Source organism: Vipera berus (assembly GCF_964194415.1).
Source record: "Vipera berus genome assembly, chromosome: Z".
Lineage (NCBI taxonomy): Eukaryota > Metazoa > Chordata > Lepidosauria > Squamata > Viperidae > Vipera > Vipera berus.
In genome coordinates, this window is record NC_138205.1 from 21,124,893 (window position 1) to 21,146,385 (window position 21,493).

Genomic DNA, 21,493 nt, shown 5'->3' on the forward strand with positions numbered 1-21,493 from the left:
CTCGGAAGGATGGAAGGCTGAATCAACCTTGAGCCTGGTGGGACTCAAACCTGCACTAATTGCAGGCAGCTGGTGTTACTTAAGGAGGCATTAGCCCACTGCTCCACCAAGGCAGTGGTTAAAATACAGACTAATTGACTGATCTCCAACTCCTAGTGGACAATCACTTAAATATGAGCCAGCAGTGTGCTGCAGCTGCCAAAAAAGCCAACACAGTGCTAGGTTGCACTAACAGAGGGATAAAATCAAGATCACGTGAAGTGTTAATACCACTCTACAAATGCCTTGGTAAGGCCACACTTGGAATATTGCATCCAGTTTTGGTCACCATGATGTAAAAAAGAAGTTGAGATTCTAGAAAGAGTACAGAGAAGAGCTACAAAGATGATTTAGAGGTCTGGAGGCTAAAACATATAAGGAACGGTTGCTGGAAGTGGGTATATCTAGTTTAATGAAGAGAAGAACGAGGGGTGGCATGATAGCAGTGTTCCAATATTTCTGGGGCTGCCACAAGGAAGAGGGAGTCAAGCTATTCTCCAAAGCACCTGAAGGCAGGACAAGAAGCAAGGGGTGGAAACTAACCAAGAAGAGAAGCAACCTAGAACTAAGTAGAAATTTCCTGACAGAATAATTAACCAGTGGAACAACCTGCCTCCAGAAGCTGTGAATGCACCAACACTGGAAGTTTTTAAAAAGAGACTGGACAGCCATTTGTCTGAAATGGTATAGGGCTTCCTGCCTGAGCAGGATGACCTCCAAAGTCCCTTCCAACTTTTTATTATTATTATTATTATTATTATTATTATTATTATTATTATTATTATTATTATTATTATTATTATTATTATTATTTTATTATTATTATTATTCAATTATATGAAATGACAAACCCTTTTTTGTTCAACCAATTAATCAGGCAATCAAATTTAAATAATACTTTTATTAACCAAAAATTTAAAAGCATGAAATGACCAGTTCAAGCTTAGAAAAGGCATTATCACTCAAAACATATATTTTATGGCATATGCATATTTACTCAGATCTGTTTTAGAAAATTTCAGAATCATTTCTCCATAATCAATTGGGATTATATCCTTCTGTAGATACCCTCACAATTCTCTGTCCCATTTGAATAAATAGCCATTTAAAAAAAATTAGATGAAGCAAAGTAATAGCCACCCATGTTTTTATGGATAAACACAATATTTAAAATTCCCTGCAAACTTGTTGCCAATTCTTTCTGACCTTTGGGGAAAAAAATTACTTTTATCACGTTGTTTTGAGAAAGTGCATTCTGTAAACAATTGCTTATGTGAACCTAGCCAAAACACTACTTTAACAAATAAGTTAAAATAATAAAATACTTAGAAAAAATAAATAAATATATAAAATAAATATTTTAGATAATTTACAGAAAAGCTTTGTCACTGAAATACCAGGATGCCCGCATTCCTTGGCTGTTTGAAATAGGGCGATGGGAATTAAATGTTAAGATTAGAAAAACTTGGAAGGTGAAGCCACTTTGGGCGCCCTCATCCTGAGCATCAAAAAATCTCGTGCAACACGAACCAGGAAGCTTTCGAGAGAACGAAGGACAATATATACTTCTTGGCGGTTCCTCCATTGACTGTGGTGTTGAAGGATCTGAGGAGTTGATTCAGGCTGGATATTAGATGAGAGACCCCAAAGTGTAATCTATAGGAAAAATGAAAGCTGAATAACACGGCCAAAGCCAAAGGATGCTTTTCCCTCATCTGAGCTCCCCCCAAAACAGGCAAGCTACCTGGTAATCCACTTGATGACCAAGATCTCGGAGGTTAATATCAATATCTTCAAACTGAGAGGAGAATTCTGAATTTTCTTTGATTGCTTCAAAGTTCCTCAGCTGTTGTACCAACCCGTGATAAAATGAAAGGGTCTTGGCTATCTGCGACAGGCGTCTGGCATCCTGGAGGGAAGAAAGGGTTAGAACGCAAATACAACAAAGGCAACTGCGGAGGTATCCAAGCACTATTGTCAAAAATGGGCAGCTCTGAAAAATATTAGGGAAGTGATTCTGCTCCCTGCCATCCATCTCAACAAACACATTAAGAATTGGAGACAGGAGGAACTTCACTCTAGCAAGAAAATGTTACTTGTGGTAGTTTACCATATTCTGGCTGAAAATGGTTTGCTTAGTTCCATACCTATATTGACTGGTGAAATGTACCACACAATTTACTAAGCATTTTTGATCCAAAAGTTTCCATTCCAAGCAAAACTAGTCAGAATAACAGAATACAGAAAAACAAAGTTGGAAGAGACCTTGGAGGTCATCTAGTCCAACCCCTTGCTCAAGCAGGAAACCCTATACCATTTCAGACAAATGGTTGTCCAATCTCTTCTTAAAAACCTCCAGTGTTGTGAAAATCCACAACTTCTGGAGAATTATTTTAATCAGTACTAAAATAATTTACAACAGAGGTGTCCATGACAAATCTTAATAACATCAAATTGTTAAGTGCATCAAAACATTATTATGCAAATGAACCAATTGTAGTAGTGTCATGACATCTGTTCCAAGTACGTCTCAACAATATTTGAATGATAACACCACTATGTGCATGTCTATATTTCTTTTTCTTGCTGTCCCTGTGGATCCTATGGCTTACAAGAGTGCATTTATTAATACACAACTGTAATTGGAGGCTTCCAAAAATTAGCTGGGTATTGACTGATGAACTGCAGCTGTGATATTGGCATTGGTTATTATCCAACAAGCACCTAGAATACTGATGCTGGCTAGTTGTGACTTTTGGGTAGTCCTTACAAGCAACTTAAAAGCATGCAACAGTCTTGACTTGTTTACAACTCAAGTTCTCTGCGAGGGTTACTTAGCATTGATTGCACTATAAATAAATTACAGTTGTTAGCATTCTTTGTGGAGACAGTGAGTTTGATAGAAGAACAGGTTAAATTATATAAGTTGGTGAATAGGTACTGTCTTCTTTCCAGCTGTTAAGTATCCTGTCTTCCTAGCTAATTGAATCCATTATTTCTGGCTTCCAACCATCAAGTTGCCTTATTAAAAGGAACATGAACATGTTCCTTTTTCTCTAGGCACTGGTGGATGATTACCAGTAAGAGTGGCACTTTACAGTGATACTTCAGTTGCCTTCATTCAAATGCTTTGTACCAAATTTGGCATTTGAGAGCACCATGTTAAAAACTGATGTGCTCTGACTTTTGAAAAATGAGACCTATCATAGCTAGACTTCAAAAATCACAAGGCTACTAGATGGTGAGGGAGATATTGAAAATTAATTCATTGCTGGATATCCAGCCTTTTGGTAGCCCCAATACACCAGGCTTAATCTGGGCTCAACCTGATGTATTTTGTGATTGGTGCTTGTAATAAATGCCTTTCTTTCTTTCTTTCTTTCTTTCTTTCTTTCTTTCTTTCTTTCTTTCTTTCTTTCTTTCTTTCTTTCTTTCTTTCTTTCTTTCTTTCCTTTCTTTCTTTCCTTTCTTTCTTTCTTTCTTTCTTTCTTTCTTTCTTTCTTTCTTTCTTTCTTTCTTTCTTTCTTCCTTCTTTCTCTCTCTCTTTCATTAGCCTTTGGAAGAACTTTGAGAATTTTATTGAATAAAATTATTACAAAATGCAAAGGTAAATATATATATATATATATATATATTCTTACTGAAAGAGAGATCCATGTGTGAAAATCAAGGCTGGTTGAGGGAAGGTGCCTCAAGTGGGAAATAAAAGGGACCTCAGTTCCAGGTAAACGGTCCAAAAGCTGGAAAAAGAGAGTATGATTGTAAATAGATTTTCAACCAACCTTGTAGCAGAGCATGAAGAAGCATATATTACTTGATCAGAGAATGGTGTGATAACTCACAGCTATCACTCCAAGAACATTGAACCAGAATATTTCCTTTTCACTGCTGGATTCCTGAGGGAAGTGGGATAATATGCAGAGGGCCAAGGTTTCAAGAAATCTCCAACAAACCCAAAGGGGAGGTTTTGAGTGATAGGATATGTCACACTAAAGCTCTGCATCTTTAGTCAAGTACAGTATATTTTCCAAGAGTCAGTATCTGCTTTAAATACCGGTACAAGTAGTCCCCAAGTTACAACCTTAAAGGAGCCTGCCCATTATGGTTGTAAGTTATGAGGATTGTAAAAAGGTGGTTGTTAAGCTAACACTGGGATGGTTGAGGAAACCCATTATTCAGTCTGGGTGCATTTTTTCCAAAAATCAGATTCAGATTCTGTTTTTCAAAGAAAACATCATAAAAAGGCAAGTACATAGCTTCAGGATGCCGCAAATGGTCATAAATGCAGGCTGGTTGGTTAGCACCCAAAATTCAGTCATGTGGACTGTGGATAATTGAACTTTGAATACGAGTTATAAATAGCTTTTTTCAGCTGTCATAATCGTAAACGGTTATTAAGTGATCAGTCATAAGTCAAAATTTACCTGTAACAGTGGCGGCTACAGATATTCATAGTAACTCAGGTATGGAAGGAGAAGCACTATTTTATGGAGAGCAAGGTTTTTGTTGTTTTTTTACTCAGTGCAAAAAAAAGCAAATTTGAGCTGTTCTTTTCAAGGTAAGCAATATATATGTTGGCTTCTCAGTCTCATTTACTGAGTATCTGTCTTGCCCTACATTCCACATTACTAATTCCCAGTTACAAATTACACATTACAAAACAGAAAAGTTTCAGATTTGGAAAAAAAAGTTTTGATGGAGGCAGCAGCAGCAAAACAAACAAACAAAAAAACAACCCCAACTCAAAACTTCAGTTTCTCTACCTTTCCTTTAAGTCTTAAGATGTCGATCTACATTATGGACTGGTTCTGTCTGATTTTATTTATTTATTTATTTATTTATTTGTTTGTTTTTATAAACCGCCCTTCTCCCGAGGGACTCGGGGCGGTGTACAGAGTAAGGTAGGTATACAGATTGAACAATAGTGAAAAACAATAGTAAAAACAAACTGGGACCCCAATTAGAGCTATCAGGCCAGGCCGGACTGCTGGAACAGGTAAGTTTTTAAGTCGCGCCGGAAGGTGCGGAGGTCGGGGGCCATCCGGATTTTGGTTGGCAAGCAGTTCCAGAGGGCTGGCGCACCCACTGAGAATGCCCTCCCCCTGGGGGCCACCAGCCGACATTCCTTGAGCGGTGGCACCCTGAGGAGGCCCTCTCTGTGGGAGCGCACAGGACGGTGGGGTGCTGACATTGGCAGAAGGTGCTCCCGTAGGTAGTCCGGACCCATGCCATGTAGGGCTTTGTATGTCATTGTTAGCACCTTGAACTTCACACGGAAGGCAGCCGGAAGCCAGTGCAGCGCACGGAGGAGAGGTGTGATATGGGAGTATCGGGAGGCTCCCAAGAGTGTCCGTGCCGCTGCACTTTGCACCAGTTGAAGCTTCCGAGTGGATCTCAAGGGCAGCCCCATGTAGAGAGCGTTACAGTAGTCTAGGCGAGAGGTCACAAGGGCATGGGTGACTGTACGTAAGGCATCCAGGTCCAGATAAGGCCGTAGTTGGCGAACTAGTCGAACCCGGGAGAAGGCCCCCTTGGTCACAGCTCCTATGTGATCTTCCAGGGAGAGCTGCGAGTCTAGGAGGACACCCAGGTTGCGGGCCCTATCAACAGGGGGTAGTAACTTGTCCCCGATGTTAAGGTATGGGATGTTCTGAGTATCCTGGCTTGCCGGTACGTACAGCCATTCAGTCTTGTCCGGGTTCAGTTGAAGCCTGTTCCTCCCCATCCATTCCCGGACCGCTTTCAGGCAGCGGGACATCACGTCGAGGGCATCACTGATGTTGTTTGGAGTTGAGATGAAAAGCTGGGTGTCATCAGCATACTGATGGTACCCTACTCCAAAGCTGCGAATGATCTCACCCAGCGGTTTCATGTAGATGTTGAACAGGAGAGGCGAGAGGACCGACCCCTGAGGGACTCCGCAAGCGAGAGGCCTCGGGGTCGACCTCTGTCCCCCTGCCAGCACCGACTGCGAGCGACCCTGGAGAAAGGAGGAGAACCAACGCAGAACCGTGCCTCCCACTCCCAGTCCCCTGAGGCGTCGCAGCAAGATACCATGGTCGATGGTATCGAAAGCCGCCGAGAGGTCTAATAAGACTAGGACAGAGGAATGGCCCCTGTCCCGGGCTCTCCAGAGATCATTCATCAGAGCGACCAATGCCGTCTCCGTGCTGTAGCCCGGCCTGAAGCCCGATTGGTACGGGTCTAGATAAACCGCTTCATCCAGGATCTGAGGAAGTTGGTGCGCCACCACGCTCTCAACAACCTTCGCAAGGAAGCGAAGATTGGAGACTGGACGAAAGTTATTCAAAGAGGATGGGTCCAAGGTGGGCTTCTTGAGGAGAGGTCTCACCACCGCCTCCTTCAAGGCGGTGGGGAAGTGACCCTCACTCAGAGAAGCAGAGATGACCGCCAGGAACCAGCCTCGTGTCCCCTCTCGAGCTGCATAAGCCAGCCAGGAAGGGCACGGGTCCAGTAAGCATGTGGAGGAGCTCAACCTCCTCATAATCCTGTCCACTTCCTTAGGAGTCACAGGATCAAATTCCTCCCAGATGACGTCGACAAGACTGTCCATGTCTTGTTCTTCCAGCTCAGCCCAGTTGGAGTCCAGGCCGGTTCGAATCCGAGCAATTTTATCCAGCAGATATTGACCGAATTCCTCGGCTCGACCCTGCAAGGGTTCCTCCCTCACCTCTTGGTTCAGTAGCGAGCGAGTCACCCTGAACAAGGCAGCCGGGCGATTATCTGCGGACGCAATGAGGGTGGAAAAGTAGTTGGATTTTGCCACCCTTATCGCAGCGAGATAAGACCTGGTGAGGATTCTTAATCGCAATCGGTCGGATTCGGATCGACTGGATCTCCAACGGCTCTCTAGGCCCCGTCTCCGACGCTTCATCTCCCGGAGCTCCGCGGTGAACCATGGGGCTCGCTGGGATCTGCGCCGGGTCAGAGGCCGCAAGGGTACAACTCGGTCCAGAGCCTCCGTGGCTGCCTTTTCCCAGGCTTCCACTAAGGCATCCGCCGAGCTGTGAGCAGTCTTATTTGGTAAGCTGTGAGCAGCAATCTTATTTGGTAAGATTGCCTGGGAGACAGTATGTGAAGATTTGACCCCCAAAATGGAAAATACAGGTAGTCCTTGACTTATGACCACAATTGAGCCCAAAATTTCCATTGCTGAGCAAGACCGTTATTAAGTGAGTTGCCCCCCATTTTGCGACCTTTCTTCCCACAATTGTTAAGTGAATCAATTCCCAGAATTTCCCAGTCATTCCCTGGGGACAAGCTCTGGAAGTGATGAATGCCTTGGGGGGGAAAGGCTGATAGAGAAGGAATGTGAATGCATAGATAAGAAAATGAAGAAAACTTATGCAAGCAAAAGAAGCACAAGTGTAGAGTTCCTTCACAAAATGTTACATCACTGGCCTCTAGGGGCCAAATAATAATAAACTACTGAAAACATGCATCAAAATGTTGAATTTTCCAATACAAAGGACTTTTTCACAGCAACACTCTGACTTTGAAACAGTGTCCAATGGCACTTTTCAAATTGACTTTTGGATGCATCATAGCACTTCTCAATCAAATCTTATAAGAAAAAAAAACACAGCCATAAAAGTACTGTGAAATTATTTCCTGCACCCAAATCTAATATTTGACTGGAAAGTTTCTCACATATTATTCACCTTTCATTTAGAAGACACGATGATAATCACATTTTTTAAAAATCTTATTATTTAGATCTTATTAGTCAGTTGCTCAGTTTTATTGATATGGCCAATTTATTAATTAATACAGGAAGTAATATATTTAAAACATCTGTTTAGTTCAACGAGGGTGGAAATTTTGTAAGTTTCTCCACTTATTCTCCACATATGCTTTACATATGTATGACTAGTTCGTTGGTCTCCCCTCAGCCATGGAAGTTTGTTAAATGAGCCTTGGCCAGTCATTCTATCTTGGCCCACCTCAGAAGGTTGTTATTGTGGGTGAAAGAGGCAGTGGTGGGATTCAGCTGGTTCGCACCAGTTCGGCAGAACCAGTAGTTAAATTTTGCTGAGTTTGGAGAACCGGCTGAATGTGCGCTGCTTCCGGAGGTCCAGTCTAGGCCTGGGAGGCCTAGAACAGCCCACCAGAAGTGCATGGATGCCACTTCCAGAAGTCTGTTCTAGCCCTCGGAGGCCCAGGCCTGCATCCAATAAGAGAACCGGTTGTTCAGATATTTGATATATGACACCTCAAACCCCTGTATAAATGGTGGGATATAAATCAAACAAATAAGAAGTTGCACATTGGGGACAGGGGTGAGCAATGAGAGAATAAGATTCTACTCTGCCCTCTGATTAAAATTGGAATTTTCAGGAGGAAGAATTTTCCAGATTCTGATTTCTAGAGGAATGATAAAAGTTAGCTAAAAAGCTATGCAAAAATTCTTTTCTCTCTGTTTGTTTTAAATAATCTTTTTCCCCTGGAGATTATTGTTTCTATACAGGATTATTCCTTATGTGCTTTACATGGATCAAGACCTCTTTATATCACAGTTGCTTCTAAAAGGGAGCAGCTGAGTGATCAGCATCATTTTGGGGTCTTCTCAGAATCTTATCTATTTTTATATATTTAAGAAAATGCATATTTTGTCTGTTTCTATAATTTTTCTCCTGGTGGTTCATCTATCTCTGATCTGACGAGCCCTGTATTTTTCCCTTCCCAAACATAATATTTGGGAAACTCTGACTTCCATTTTCCTTTTTTTTTAAAGTGGCTCTGTATGTTTATTAAAAGAATGGCCTATTTCCCCACAGAGAAAGATGGACTGATTTTCTTAGTAATGTACTTCAACACTTCAAGTCAAGTGGTAGTGTAGATTTTATTTCCTTTTTGCAGGTAGTCCTCAACTTAAAACCAGTTCCCTAGCGACCATGTGAAGTTATAATGGATTTGAAGTTCTGACAGCCCCCTCCCACCCCTGTCATCACGTCAGCACACTTCAGGTGTTTGGCAACTGGCCGGCAGTTATGACTGTTTGGCATTTTACAACAGTTTTGCAGAAAGCCAGCATTTACTTCTGTTTTTTGGCAAAACCAACCCATAGGAACTATTGGCTTGCTTAAAGACCACGACATTTGCATAACAACCGCCACAATTAAACTGGTGTGTACAGTGCTGAATGCAATAGTTCAAGTAAGGCCTGACCAAGGCAGAGTAGAACAGGATAATTATATGTTGGTGGCAGTAATGATTCCCAAACTGAATAGTAAGACAGAGTTAGAGCATTTAATTTTGGCATGGGGGGGTGTTCTGAGAGAAGGGATCTGAGAGTGCCCAACCTCTTCCCTGGGGGTGTAGCCTTCTGATCAAATCACCAATTTCTGTCTGCCACACAAGGGACAGAAACAATCATTATTCCATCCTTACTGACATTTATTGATTTGTATTTATATATGTTTATCTATTTTTCACATTTCTGCTTTGCTAGACAAGAAAATCCAAGTACAACTGAGTAAAATACCTTTGCTATTACTTCTCTAAAACAGTAAAATACTGCCATAGCATACAAACATGTTACTATGAACTATCAAAAGAAAGTAAAGATGGCATTATAAAATTGGGGTAAGGCTCTCAAATCATTTCCCTTTTTTAAGAGGTGTTGAAAGAAAAATCTTTATCAGGGTCCAGTCCAAGCTGGGAATAAACAAAATGGAGACTGCTTTAGAAAGAAGATTGCAGTTTATTGAAGAGGAGAGCCAGACGGAAAGATGGCTGTGGGAAAAATTGACCACATGTAGCCGGGAGTGGTGGGTTTTTCTGAGCTTTTGGTTGCAGTTCTTCCTGTTTGAGGCTTTGTATGAGTCTGAGTGTGCCCTTTTGGTATTATGTTTCCTGTCCTTAGAATTTGAGTGGGGGTAGGTACATTTTAAGGGACGCGGTGGCTCAGTGGGTTAGGACGCTGAGCTTGTCGATCAGAAGGTCGGCAGTTTGGCGGGTCGAATCCCGAGTGCCGCGTAACAGAGTGAGTGCCTGTTACTCGTCCCAGCTTCTGCCAACCTAGCAGTTCAAAAGCACGTAAAAATGCAAGTAGAAAAATAGGGACCACTACGGTGGGAAGGTAACAGCGTTCCGTGCGCCTTTGGCGTCTAGTCATGCCGGCCACATGACCACGGAGACATCCTCGGACAAGCGCTGGCTCCTTGGCTTTGAAACGGAGATGAGCACCGGCCCCTAGAGTCGGAAACGACTAGCACGCATGTGCGGGGGAACCTTTACCTTTACCTTTAGGTACATTTTAGGGGTCTTTGTTTTGCTAATTTCTTCTAGCTGGAAGGCTCAAACCTTTCTGAAACGGTTATTGAATTTGCATTTCTAAAAGCTGGCTTCTGCTGAGTTTTCTGCTTGAGGGAGAGGAGCTGGGGCTGGTTTCTGTCCTTTTTAAAGATCTCCATTATTCCTTTGGGGAAATATATTCTGCCTTTTCACTATTCCCCAAAATATTTCTTCCTCTGTATTCTTCCCACAGAGGCTTCCAACACATATGACAAGAACGGGACCTAATTTCTAAGTGAAGCTTGTTCCGTAGCATAGACATTGCCACAGAAAAGCAGAAATGTTTTGCTTCAGTTTCCCGATTGGCATCACTATCAGATATTCTCTAATTATCTAGTTCACTGAGCCTATATTCATTAGAATAGGCAGTCCTACAAGATGCACAGTTGCCAAGCCATAAAATGGTTTATAGGTTAAAACCAATATCTTAAAGTGTATGCAGATATTGATAGTAACCAATGCAGGTCCATGAAACCAACATTATATACTCCCAACAACAAGAATAAACACATAGGACCAATTGTAGTTTGCAAATAGTTTTTAAGGACAGTCCCAAATAGACTATATTGCAGTAGCCTTAGAAAGAATGATGATTGGTTAATAAATTGGACACAAAAAAGAGAATGGAAGAACTAATTCAAAAGTAGGAGCTGCCTTCTCCTTGGGGTATCTCTTAATTCGTCTCTGCTAACTTACAATATTTGAGAAGATAGGGTAGTAGACTTACGTAGTATCTTGTAAGGTCCTTTGTTTTGCGAAGAAGTTGCCGCGAGAGTTTTAAGCTCATGCTAAATTCTTTCTGAAGATCCAGCTTCTTTTCAGCGGCTTCAAGCCCAGATCCCTTCTCCTCTTGGATTCCAACTGAAGGGGCACCAAGAAGGATGTCAAACTTGAGAAGAACTTGGAGGAGGAGAAGAACTGCACCTAAAAAGAAGATTTGAGACAATTAGAGAGAAAGTTACAGAGAAACATTTAATGGGAAAATCAGGAAATTGGATGCTACTGTATTTAAGCCAGAACTGTGTGCTTACAAAACACTGGTGGCATCAGACATTGTCATTGTGAGAAAAATAGGTACACTTCCACATCATATGCTTTGAAGACCCCTCTTTTTCTACAGAGTTAAACCTCAGTGTTTACATGTTTACCATACCTGTATATTGAAGCAATGGGGGAGAAAAACATAAAAGTAAGGCGTTTAGAAGTGAGTTTTTCCCCATAAAATTCCTGCTACAGCGTCTCAGGAATAATATGTTTATTCCAGATTTGGTTTGTAGATTTGTCACATGATCATCTCTTTCATTCATACTGGGGAAATCCATTTAAGGGGAATTTCATTTTACATAAAGGCTACCATACTGAGACCTTTTCAGTTAGGTTGAGATTTCAGTTAATTGCTTAAAAGAAATAACTGAGATGTTAATAGGCTGTGCCTGAATATGCTTCAAAGCAAAGCTGAGAATGTGCTGGGAAAATCGATGGAACTAGGAAAGAAAGATGTAACCCAAATTTGAGATGGTATGGTAGCAACAATAGCCACAATGAAAACATTAGTTTAACCTTCCCCAACCAGCTGATCAAAATATACACCTGATTACAAGTCTTTTTGGTCTCGGCCAAAATAAGCATGTTGGGAGTCTTAATCTCAGGCAGTTTAGGAATGTCTTGGATTATAGCATTGGACACTAGTAGAAGGTACTTGATCAAGTGTTCAGTTGCCTCTGAATCTGGTGCTCCTGCTTTATTGTTTTCAAAAGAAAATGGGAAGGCTACATCTCCATCAGTCAATCAGTTATAGTACTCAGATGATTATTTTGTAGAATTCTCCACTGCATATGATAGAAAATCCAGTTATTCTTTCCTTCTCCAAAGATAAATTATAGTACAGTAATAAAGCTGACACCAGCCAGAGCATAGAAAAACTCAAAGAAATAGTGCAAGATCGGAAGATAAGGAGAGACCTGACCCAGAGAATTACCAAGAATGGGATTCAACTGAATGGAGATCATCATCATCAACATCAATACAGCAATAATCTAAATATTATTGAACAGATATCTATTATTACAGTATATCCTCCTATTCCTCTGGCAAAACTCAATTGTGCACATAAAGACTGCTGATAATTTCCAATCTAGACCTGCAGTGTCATCAGAGCAGATTTTTAATAAGGACATCTGATTCACATTTTGAAGTAGATGGAGTAGTACACATTATCAGCCAAGCACACATCTCCTGTAACGTCATTATATCCAGAGGCTAAGATTATCTACCTTCTCAACTTTGGTGTTGGAGAAGAATCCTGAGAATACGGTAGACAGCCAAGAAAACCAATCCATGGATTATCAAACAAGTCAACCCAGTGTTCCCACTCAGGACTCAAATGACGAAGCTCAATTTATCCTATTTCAGAAACATTATGGGGAGACCTAACTCTCTGGAGAAGACTTTAAAACTAGGAAGGGTAGAAGGACAAAGATGACCAGGATGACCAGATGACCAAGGATGACCAGCAGCAAGGTGGATGAACTCAGGCATTGAGTACACCATTGAAGGACCAGGTTAGGATAACTCATGATAGAAAAAATATCTATTTTGTGGTTGTTAAGAGTAAAAAAAAATTTGATGGCTAATGCCTCCTTAAGTAACACCAGCTGCCTGCAATTAGTGCAGGTTCACATCCCACCAGGCTCAAGGTTGACTCAGCCTTCCATCCTTCCGAGGTTGGTTAAATGAGGACCCAGATTGTTGGGGGCAATAAGCTGACTTTGTAATAATGCCGCTTGGGGTGGGGGGAAAGCCCTAATAAGCAGGCATATACATAGAATGAAGGCTATTGCTAAGCACATTGATTTGTGCTTTAAATTGTAAGCCGCCCTGAGTCTTCGGAGAAGGGCGGGATATAAATGGGATTAAAATAAAATAAATAAATAATCAATCCATTAATCAATCAACTAATCTAGGATGTTTCTGAACTGAAATCTGTGTCCCTTTAAGCTGGAAATGCATATCAGAGTTTTGCACTTCTGGTTACGCCAAGCTATGTACTTTAAAATGTAACATAAAACTGAAAACTTAGGTGCCCTACACTCCTTTTAGCTAATGTGTCCCTGATGATCCCTCTTCTTGTCATTGACTCATGCAGCTTGGCTTCCATGGCAAGAAACACAAATAAGCCTCTTTTTTCCCATAAGAACAACAGGTGGAAAGCATTTTTCTTTCTATCTTACCGCTTGGACGCATCCTGAGGCTTTCCACTTCGTGGGCCAATCTCTGTTCGCCTGTTTGAGAAGTTTAATCCTGCAGCCCATTCTGGGGGCCTTTTGAAGGACAGTGGCTTTCATTTTCGTGGGACACAAAATGTCCAAGATTACACTGCAGTTTGGGTTCTGATTATCTGGTTTCAGGGGCAAGAAAAAAAAATCTCTCCCCCTCCAGTTATTCTTAATAGAGTTTCAGGGCGGAAGAATAACGTATTGGAGCAGCAAGTCATTTTTTTTTTTGAAGTTCCTCTTTTTTTCTCACTGAGGAAAAAGGAAATAGGGCTTTGGTCACGTGAATAAGGTCCCCCTTATCCTTCAGATTCCTCTCTCTCTCTCTCTCTCTCTCTCTCTCTCTCTCTCTCTCTCTCTCTCTCTCTCTCTCTCTCTCTCTCTCTCTCTCTCTCTCTCTCTCTCTCTCTCTCTCTCTCTCTCTCCCTCCCTCCCTCCCTCCCTCTCTCTCTCTCTCTCTCTCTCTCTCTCTCTCTCAAAACATGGACTTTTCCGAAACCACCTACGTATTTCAGTTTTGGTCTCTGTTTGCTCCTAGTGCCCTCTCCTTTCTAACAAAGTATATTATGAAAAGTAGAAAGTGCTGTAATTCCTAGTTTACATTTCCCCAGAACAAGTTTTCCATGACATGGGGAGGTATTCTGGACAGACTTGAACACTGGGCACTATCTAACAAAATGAAATTCAGTAGTGAAAAAAGTAAGGTTCTACATTTAGGCAGGAAAAATCAAATGCACAGGTATAGTATAGGTGGTACCTTGCTCAATAGTAGTAACTGTGAGAGGGATCTCAGAGTCCTAGTGGACAATCACTTAAATATGAGCCAGCAGTGTGCTGCAGCTGCCAAAAAAAGCCAACACAGTGCTAGGCTGCATTAACAGAGGGATAGAATCAAGATCAAGTGAAGTACTAATACCACTTTACAATGCTTTGGTAAGGCTACACCTGGAATACTGCATCCAGTTTTGGTCACCACGATGTAAAAAAGATGTTGAGACTCTAGAAAGGGTACAGAGAAGAGCAACAAAGATGATTGGGGGACTGGAGGCTAAAACATATAGGGAACGGTTGCTGGAATTGGGCATGTGTAGTTTAATGAAGAGAAGAGTGAGGGGTGACATGATAGCAGTGTTCCAATATCTCAGGGGCTGCCACAAAGAAGAGGGAGTCAAGCTATTCTCCAAAGCACCTGAAAGCAGGACAAGAAGCAACGGATGGAAACTAGTCAAGGAGAGAAGCAACCTAGAACTAAGGAGAAACTTCCTGACAGTTAGAACAATTAACCAGTGGAACAACCTGTCTCCAGAAGTGGTGAATGCTCCAACACTGGAGGTTTTTAAGAAGAGACTGGACAGCCATTTGCCTGAAATGGTATAGGGTTTCCTGCCTGAGCAGGGGGTTGGACTAGATGACCTCCAAGGTCCCTTCCAACTTATTATTATTATTATTATTATCTGCCATAGATCCTTTATAGTTCTGGCTAAAATTAACAAAGGCACCGCACATCTTACTATTTTGATACGGACCTAAAATTACTGTATAGCATGTTAACGTTGAAATAGATCTTGGAAGTCATCTCCCTGGCTTACAAAAACATACACTGTCCTAATAGATGGGCCTCTCATCTCAACTGATTTTGTTTTTTAAACAAAGGAGGCATATACAGGTAGCCTTCAACTTACAACAGTTCGCTTAGTGACTGTTTGAAGTTACGACGGCACTGAAAAAAAAAGTGAGTTATCACCATTTTTCACACTTACAACCGTTGCAGAATTCCCGTGGTCACGTGATCAAAAATCAGATGCTTGGCAAATGACTCATGTTTATGATGACTGCAGTGTCCTGGGATCATGTGGACCCCTTTTGCAACCTTCTGACAAGCAAAGTCAATGGAAAAGCCAGATTCACTGAACAACCATGTTGCTAAGTTAACAACAGCAGTGATTCACTTAACAACTGTGGCAAGAAAGGTCGTAAGATGGGGCAAATGTAACAAATGTCTCAGTTAGCAACAGAAATTATGGGCTCAATTGTGGCCATAAGTTGAGGACTACCTGTATTCTTTTAAGTGCTTATTTGTACTACAAATAACTAATAATGCAGTATTTCAACTGCATGGAACTGTTTATCTTCGATATGGTTGGTCTTTAATTCTTTGTCCTGCAAAAATATTATGAAAGACGTAATTGGGATCTTGAGAAAAGAAGAATATTGCCTGATATTGCACCAAGATAGGAATGATGACACAACTCTGATTAAGTCATCGTGCAGATCTCATCATTTATTCCTTCTTGCTGATGCCTCTTAGCTTTCATCATTATCTTAGCCAAAAACAGTATGAAAGCTTCCAGCTTGTTCTTTATTGTTCACCATTGATTCTAGCTAGTGTGTGAAATTAATACCATTGTACAATAGTTTGCACATTTTATTAAGTCTCCTTTTTTTGGAATGTAGACTGACCTCTTCCAATCTGTCGGCTAGTATGTTATTGTCCAGATTTGTTAGCACAGATTGGTTAGAAAGTTTACTGAGTCTTCTTCTGTTGTTTGTGATCTCTCTGTGGTATTCCATCAATTACAGTGCGACTTGAGAGTTCTGATTATCTGATTTCAGGGGCAAAAAAATCTCTCCCCTGGCCTATAGTCAGACAGTACATAATTTTTTTTCAAGATCCTATGAGCTTAAGGCATATGTGGTAAGGTATTTGGGTTATTACTGACTATAAGGTAGCTTCTCTGACATGTAAGAGTGACATGGATTTTCTTAATAATCTAAATATGTTTTTGGGATGGTTTGAGGCCTCAAGTAATGTTCCAGCAAGGAAGTCAATTGGAGAGCTGCTAGTGAAACTGACACAATAACTGCCAGGGCAGGATAAAGAGAGGATGAGTCTATTTTTGCTTCCTGGCAGAAATTATTGGTCATGAGATGATTGATTGATTGATTGATTGATTAAATAATTAATTAATTAATTAATTATGAGACTTGTATGCTGCCCTATCTCCAGAAGGACTCAGGGCGGCTAACAACAATAAAATACAATAAATACAAATATTAAAAAAGAATTAAATTACGTCGAAGTCCCACTAAAACCAATAAAAACATTTAAATCATAATTAAAACCCCATTATCATCAGTCCAGGTCAGCCTGTTGGAAAAGATATGTCTTAAGGTCACAACGAAAGGACCGAAGGTCTGGGGCCATCCGGAGCTCCCGGGGGAGCTGATTCCACAAAGTAGGTGCCCCAACAGAGAAGGCCCTCCCCCTGGGGGTCGCCAGCTGACATTGTCTGGCCGACGGCACCCTGAGGAGGCCCTCTCTGTGCGAGCGCACAGGGTGATGGGAAATTGTTCCTGGCAGCAGACGGTCCTGCAAATATCCCGGGCCTAAGCCATGTAGGGCTTTATAGGTAAGGACCAGCACCTTGAATCTCACCTGGAGGGCAACCGGTAACCAATGCAGCTCGCGCAGGAGGGGTGTAATATGGGAGTATCGGGATGCTCCCATCACAACCCGCGCGGCCGCATTCTGCACCAGCTGAAGCCTCCGGGTGGTCTTCAAGGGCAGCCCCATGTAGAGAGCATTGCAGTAATCTACACGGGAGGTGACGAGCGCATGAGTGACCGTACGTAAAGCATCTCGGTCCAGATAGGGTCGCAACTGGCGCGTCAGGCGAACCTGTGCAAATGCCCCCCTGGCCACGACTCCAACGTGGTCTTCTAAACTGAGTCGTGCATCCAGGAGGACGCCTAAGTTGTGCGCCCTATCAATGATGATGATGATGATTTTTAAATATGAAATTTCAGGAAGGATTGTATCCATGAAGGAAGTTTGACCAAAATGATTCTACAGATAGCAACCACATTCTTCAATCTACTGATTCCCCAAAACCAAAGACCTTTCCTTTAGTTTCTCCTAATCATAGACATTTCAGTCCAGTCCCATGCCCCATGCAGGAAATTAATTTAACTGAATTTAAAGCAAGTAGAATGTGCCTTCTTGCAAGTTAAACTTTGCGTCCTGAGCAATATGATTTTGTGATCTACATGGGATAGAACAAGTCCCTTTCAGATGGATAGATGAATGGTGCAAAATAAATGAAGAGTGCAAAAGGGATGGTGCTGGTGGTGACCATCTCTTTCATATGAAAAAAAAGTACTAGAATGCTACAGTATCATAATTTTTCCCAGTAGTTAGGAACTGTGTGTTGTACTCATTCTATAAACACAACTGATATTCCACTGGATGGTTTACCATGTGCCCTCTGAACAGCAATTGAATTCTGCCAAATTATGTTTAAGGTACTGTCTTATCTACATAGGGACGCGGTGGCTCAGTGGGTTAGGACGCTGAGCATGTCAACCAGATGGTCGGCAGTTTGGCGGGTCGAATCCCGAGTGCTACATAACAGAGTGAGCGCCTGTTACTCGTCCCAGCTTCTGCCAACCTAGCAGTTCGAAAGCACGTAAAAATGCAAGTAGAAAAATAGGGACCACTACGGTGGGAAGGTAACAGCATTCCGTGCGCCTTTGGCGTCTAGTCATGCCGGCCACATGACCACGGAGACGTCCTCGGACAAGCGCTGGCTCTTCGGCTTTGAAACGGGGATGAGCACCGCCCCCTATAGTCGGAAACGACTAGCACGCATGTGTGGGGGAACCTTTACCTTTACCTTATCTACATAAAGAAATCTATACAAAAGAATGTGTAGTTCTGCTTGCCCATGTGACTCTATTTGGAGGAAGGATAGGATTAAACTGTATGACATATTGTTTATTAATAGACTTGCCTTAGCTATGCAAAAAAAATAGAGATGGTTATCTCAGTAGAACGACATTTGTATTTCATGATGATTCAGCACAGAGCTGAAACTGGAAGCTGGGTTTCCCACTTACAACCCAAAACCTCTAGTTGCCATTATAGGAGATTAAGAAATGATCACTGCAAACCTACCAAGAAAGTTAGAAACAGGACACTGACTCAGAGATGCTGACATATCATTTTAGGAACCTAAAAATAATGTAAACATTATGAGCTGAATTATGAATTATGAGCTGAAACCATGAGTTAAATCAGTCCAGTAGCAAAAGGCTCTCACAGAGGAGACCTCCTATTATATCTCTTCATGTTTATTTATAACCACTGATGTTCATACATGAAGGTAAGTGAGTTGGGCTCAGTGTGGAGAATTATAGAGGTCTGCAGCATGAATTTTTCAGAAGGACCAGTACATGTGAGAAAAGCTGTTATTTTTTTTCCTGCTAAAGTCCCAATAAAAGTCCTTCCGACGACATTTACCATACAAATACTAGTAGCAATTGAAGGTCTAGTTTTGATCAGGATAGTATCCCAGCCAGCATAATCGATGATTCAATATATAACATACGTAATCTGGTTAGGAAAGGTTGTCCTAAATGTAGCAACACAGCTAACTGCTATTAATGTCAAGTAAATCTTGATTTGACCTTTAATAAAGCAAAAAAAAATATCCTGCTTATAAAATCTCCCTGAACTTATGATTCAAGAGATTCATGTGGTCATGAAACTCCCTTATACTTATGTCATTAAGGAAGATTTCAATCTAATTTTCAGTTTCTTTTCAGACTCATACTGGCTTATTCATGGTTTCAAACGACCCATTTCGTCAAAACATAGGCAGCAACTGTTACTTACCAAAGGAGACTTGTATTAGCCTTGTGTACATAAGAAATACTTGTTCATTTTCAATTATATCTTAGGTCAAATATTTTAATTGTACATCATCCAGAATCTTTGGCATGGGGAGTATAAAAATATTATAAAGAAACCATACCCCTCCCAGCTTCACCTATTTTGACTCCCAGTTTTAAAAACAAAAGCCTGATCATTCCAGAAGAATGAACCACTGTTGCAAAGCCCTGGAACTGAAGTACAGTATGAATCAGATATTAATCTATCATGTCAATGAATTTACCAAAAAGTTTGAATCAAGCTGCACGTGAGAGAACAATCGATATCCATATCAGTGTCATCCTTTAGCTCATTTCTTTGAAACCACTTTCCAAATAAATACAAATGTCTGGAATCTGCTCCCTAAACTCAAGGTTTTTGTGGATGCTAGCATGATTGATTTACCTAAGGCAGGGGTCTTCAAACTTGGCCCTTTTATGACTTGTGGACTTCAGCTCCCAGAATTCCTCAGCCAGACACGCTGGCTGAGGAATTCTGGGAGTTGAAGTCCACAAGTCATAAAAGGGCCAAGTTTGAAGACCCCTGACCTAAGGCATGGTCTTTTTTAAGGACCAACCCTTCTTTTCCATCTAGCATAGTTTCCACCTGTTGTTCCTTGCACATCTTCAACTTATTTTCCACATCACTTGCTCCTTTTATTTTACAGTCCAAGACTAATATTTAAAAGAAGATATTGCAACATGTCAAATATAAAAACACATCAGCTATGTATACAGAAAAACATGAAGCAATTAATACTGTAAGAAAGGCACCAGGTGATCTCTGAAAGCCATGGCTATTCTTAAAAATTTAGCAGTCTTATTGGAGATGCAGCCTAATTACAGCTGAATAAGAACATTAAGGGTGAAATAAGGAACCAGGTTATGTCCTTTAAACATCTGGTTTGAACAGACAAGAGCTGGAAGGGACCTTGGAGGTCTTCTAGTCCAGCCCCCTGTTCAAGCAGGAGAACCTATACCATCTCAGACAAGTGACTGTCTAGCCTCTTTTTAAAAATCTCCAGTGACCGAGCGCCCATCATTTCTGGGGGTAAGCCTTTCCACTGGTTAATTGTCCCCACTGTCAGGAAGTTTCTCCTTAATTCCAGGTTGCTTCTCTCTTTGATCAGTTTCCAACCATTGTTTCTCATCCTTCCTTCTGGTGCTTTGGTGAACAATGTGACCCCCTCTTCTTTGTGGCAGCCCCTCAAACATTGGAATACTGCCTCCCCTATTTCTTTTTTTCTTTAGACTAGCCAAACCCAAGTCCTGCAGCCATTTGTATGTTTTAGTCTCCAGGCCTTTGATCATCTTAGTTGCTCTACTCTGAATTTTTTCAAAACGCTCAACATCTTTTTTATGACATGGTGACCAAAATTGGCTGTGGTATTCTAGGTGTGTTCTTACTAGGATTTTATAAAGCGGTACTAATATTTCACATGATTTTGATTCTATGTCTCTGTTTATACAACCCAGGATTGTATTAGCTTTTTTGGTTGCTGCTGCATACTCCTGGCTCATAGTCAAGTGATCGTCCATTAGGACTCCAAGATCCCTCTCACAGTTACTGTTTTTGAGCCAGGTCTCACCCAATCTGTACTTGAACCTTGGATTTTTCCTGCCTAAATGTAAAACTTTGCTTTTCTCCACATTGAAACTCATTTTGTTGGATAGGGCCCATTGCTCAAGTTTGTCAAGATCTTTTTGAATCCTGAGTTTGTCTTCTGGGGTGTTGGCTATTCCTGTCAGTTTGGTGTCATCTGCAAATTTGATGAGTTCCACTTCAATTCCCTCATCTAAGTCATTTATGAAGATATTGAAGAGTACTGGGCCTAAGACGGAACCTTGTGGTACCCCACTGCTTACTTCTCTCCATGTGGATGTGGTGCCACTGAGGACTACTCGTAGAGTACAGTTTGCCAGCCAGCTACAGATCCATCTGCTGGTGATGTTTTTCTAGCTTACCAAGGAGTAGGTTGTGGTCTACTTTATCAAATGCCTTATTGAAATCTAAGTATACTATGTCTACAGCATTTTGCTGGTCTACTAGTTTAGTCACTTTGTCAAAGAATGAAGTAAGATTGGTTTGATCTGTTTTAACAACTGGCTACTAGTTATAAATTTGTTTGCTTCTAGTAGTTTGCAGATCTGTTTTT

At 41.3% G+C, this 21,493-nt stretch overlaps 2 protein-coding genes across 2 annotated transcripts in view; one reads left to right on the plus strand and one right to left on the minus strand.

The window, feature by feature from the left end:
• The window catches only part of LOC308677999 (uncharacterized protein), a 62,073-nt gene that overhangs the window by 9,911 nt on the left and 30,669 nt on the right, over nt 1-21,493 (plus strand). The gene's annotated exons all lie outside the window — the stretch shown is intronic.
• On the minus strand, nt 49-13,685 carry LOC308676908 (interleukin-27 subunit alpha-like). Its single transcript, XM_081342970.1, has 5 exons — nt 13,587-13,685; nt 11,084-11,280; nt 3,681-3,779; nt 1,784-1,948; nt 49-1,695 (listed from the first exon to the last, which is right to left on the minus strand). Exons 1-5 carry the CDS (start codon nt 13,597-13,599, stop codon nt 1,495-1,497), a joined length of 675 nt encoding a protein of 224 aa, XP_081199096.1. The 5' UTR covers nt 13,600-13,685; the 3' UTR covers nt 49-1,494.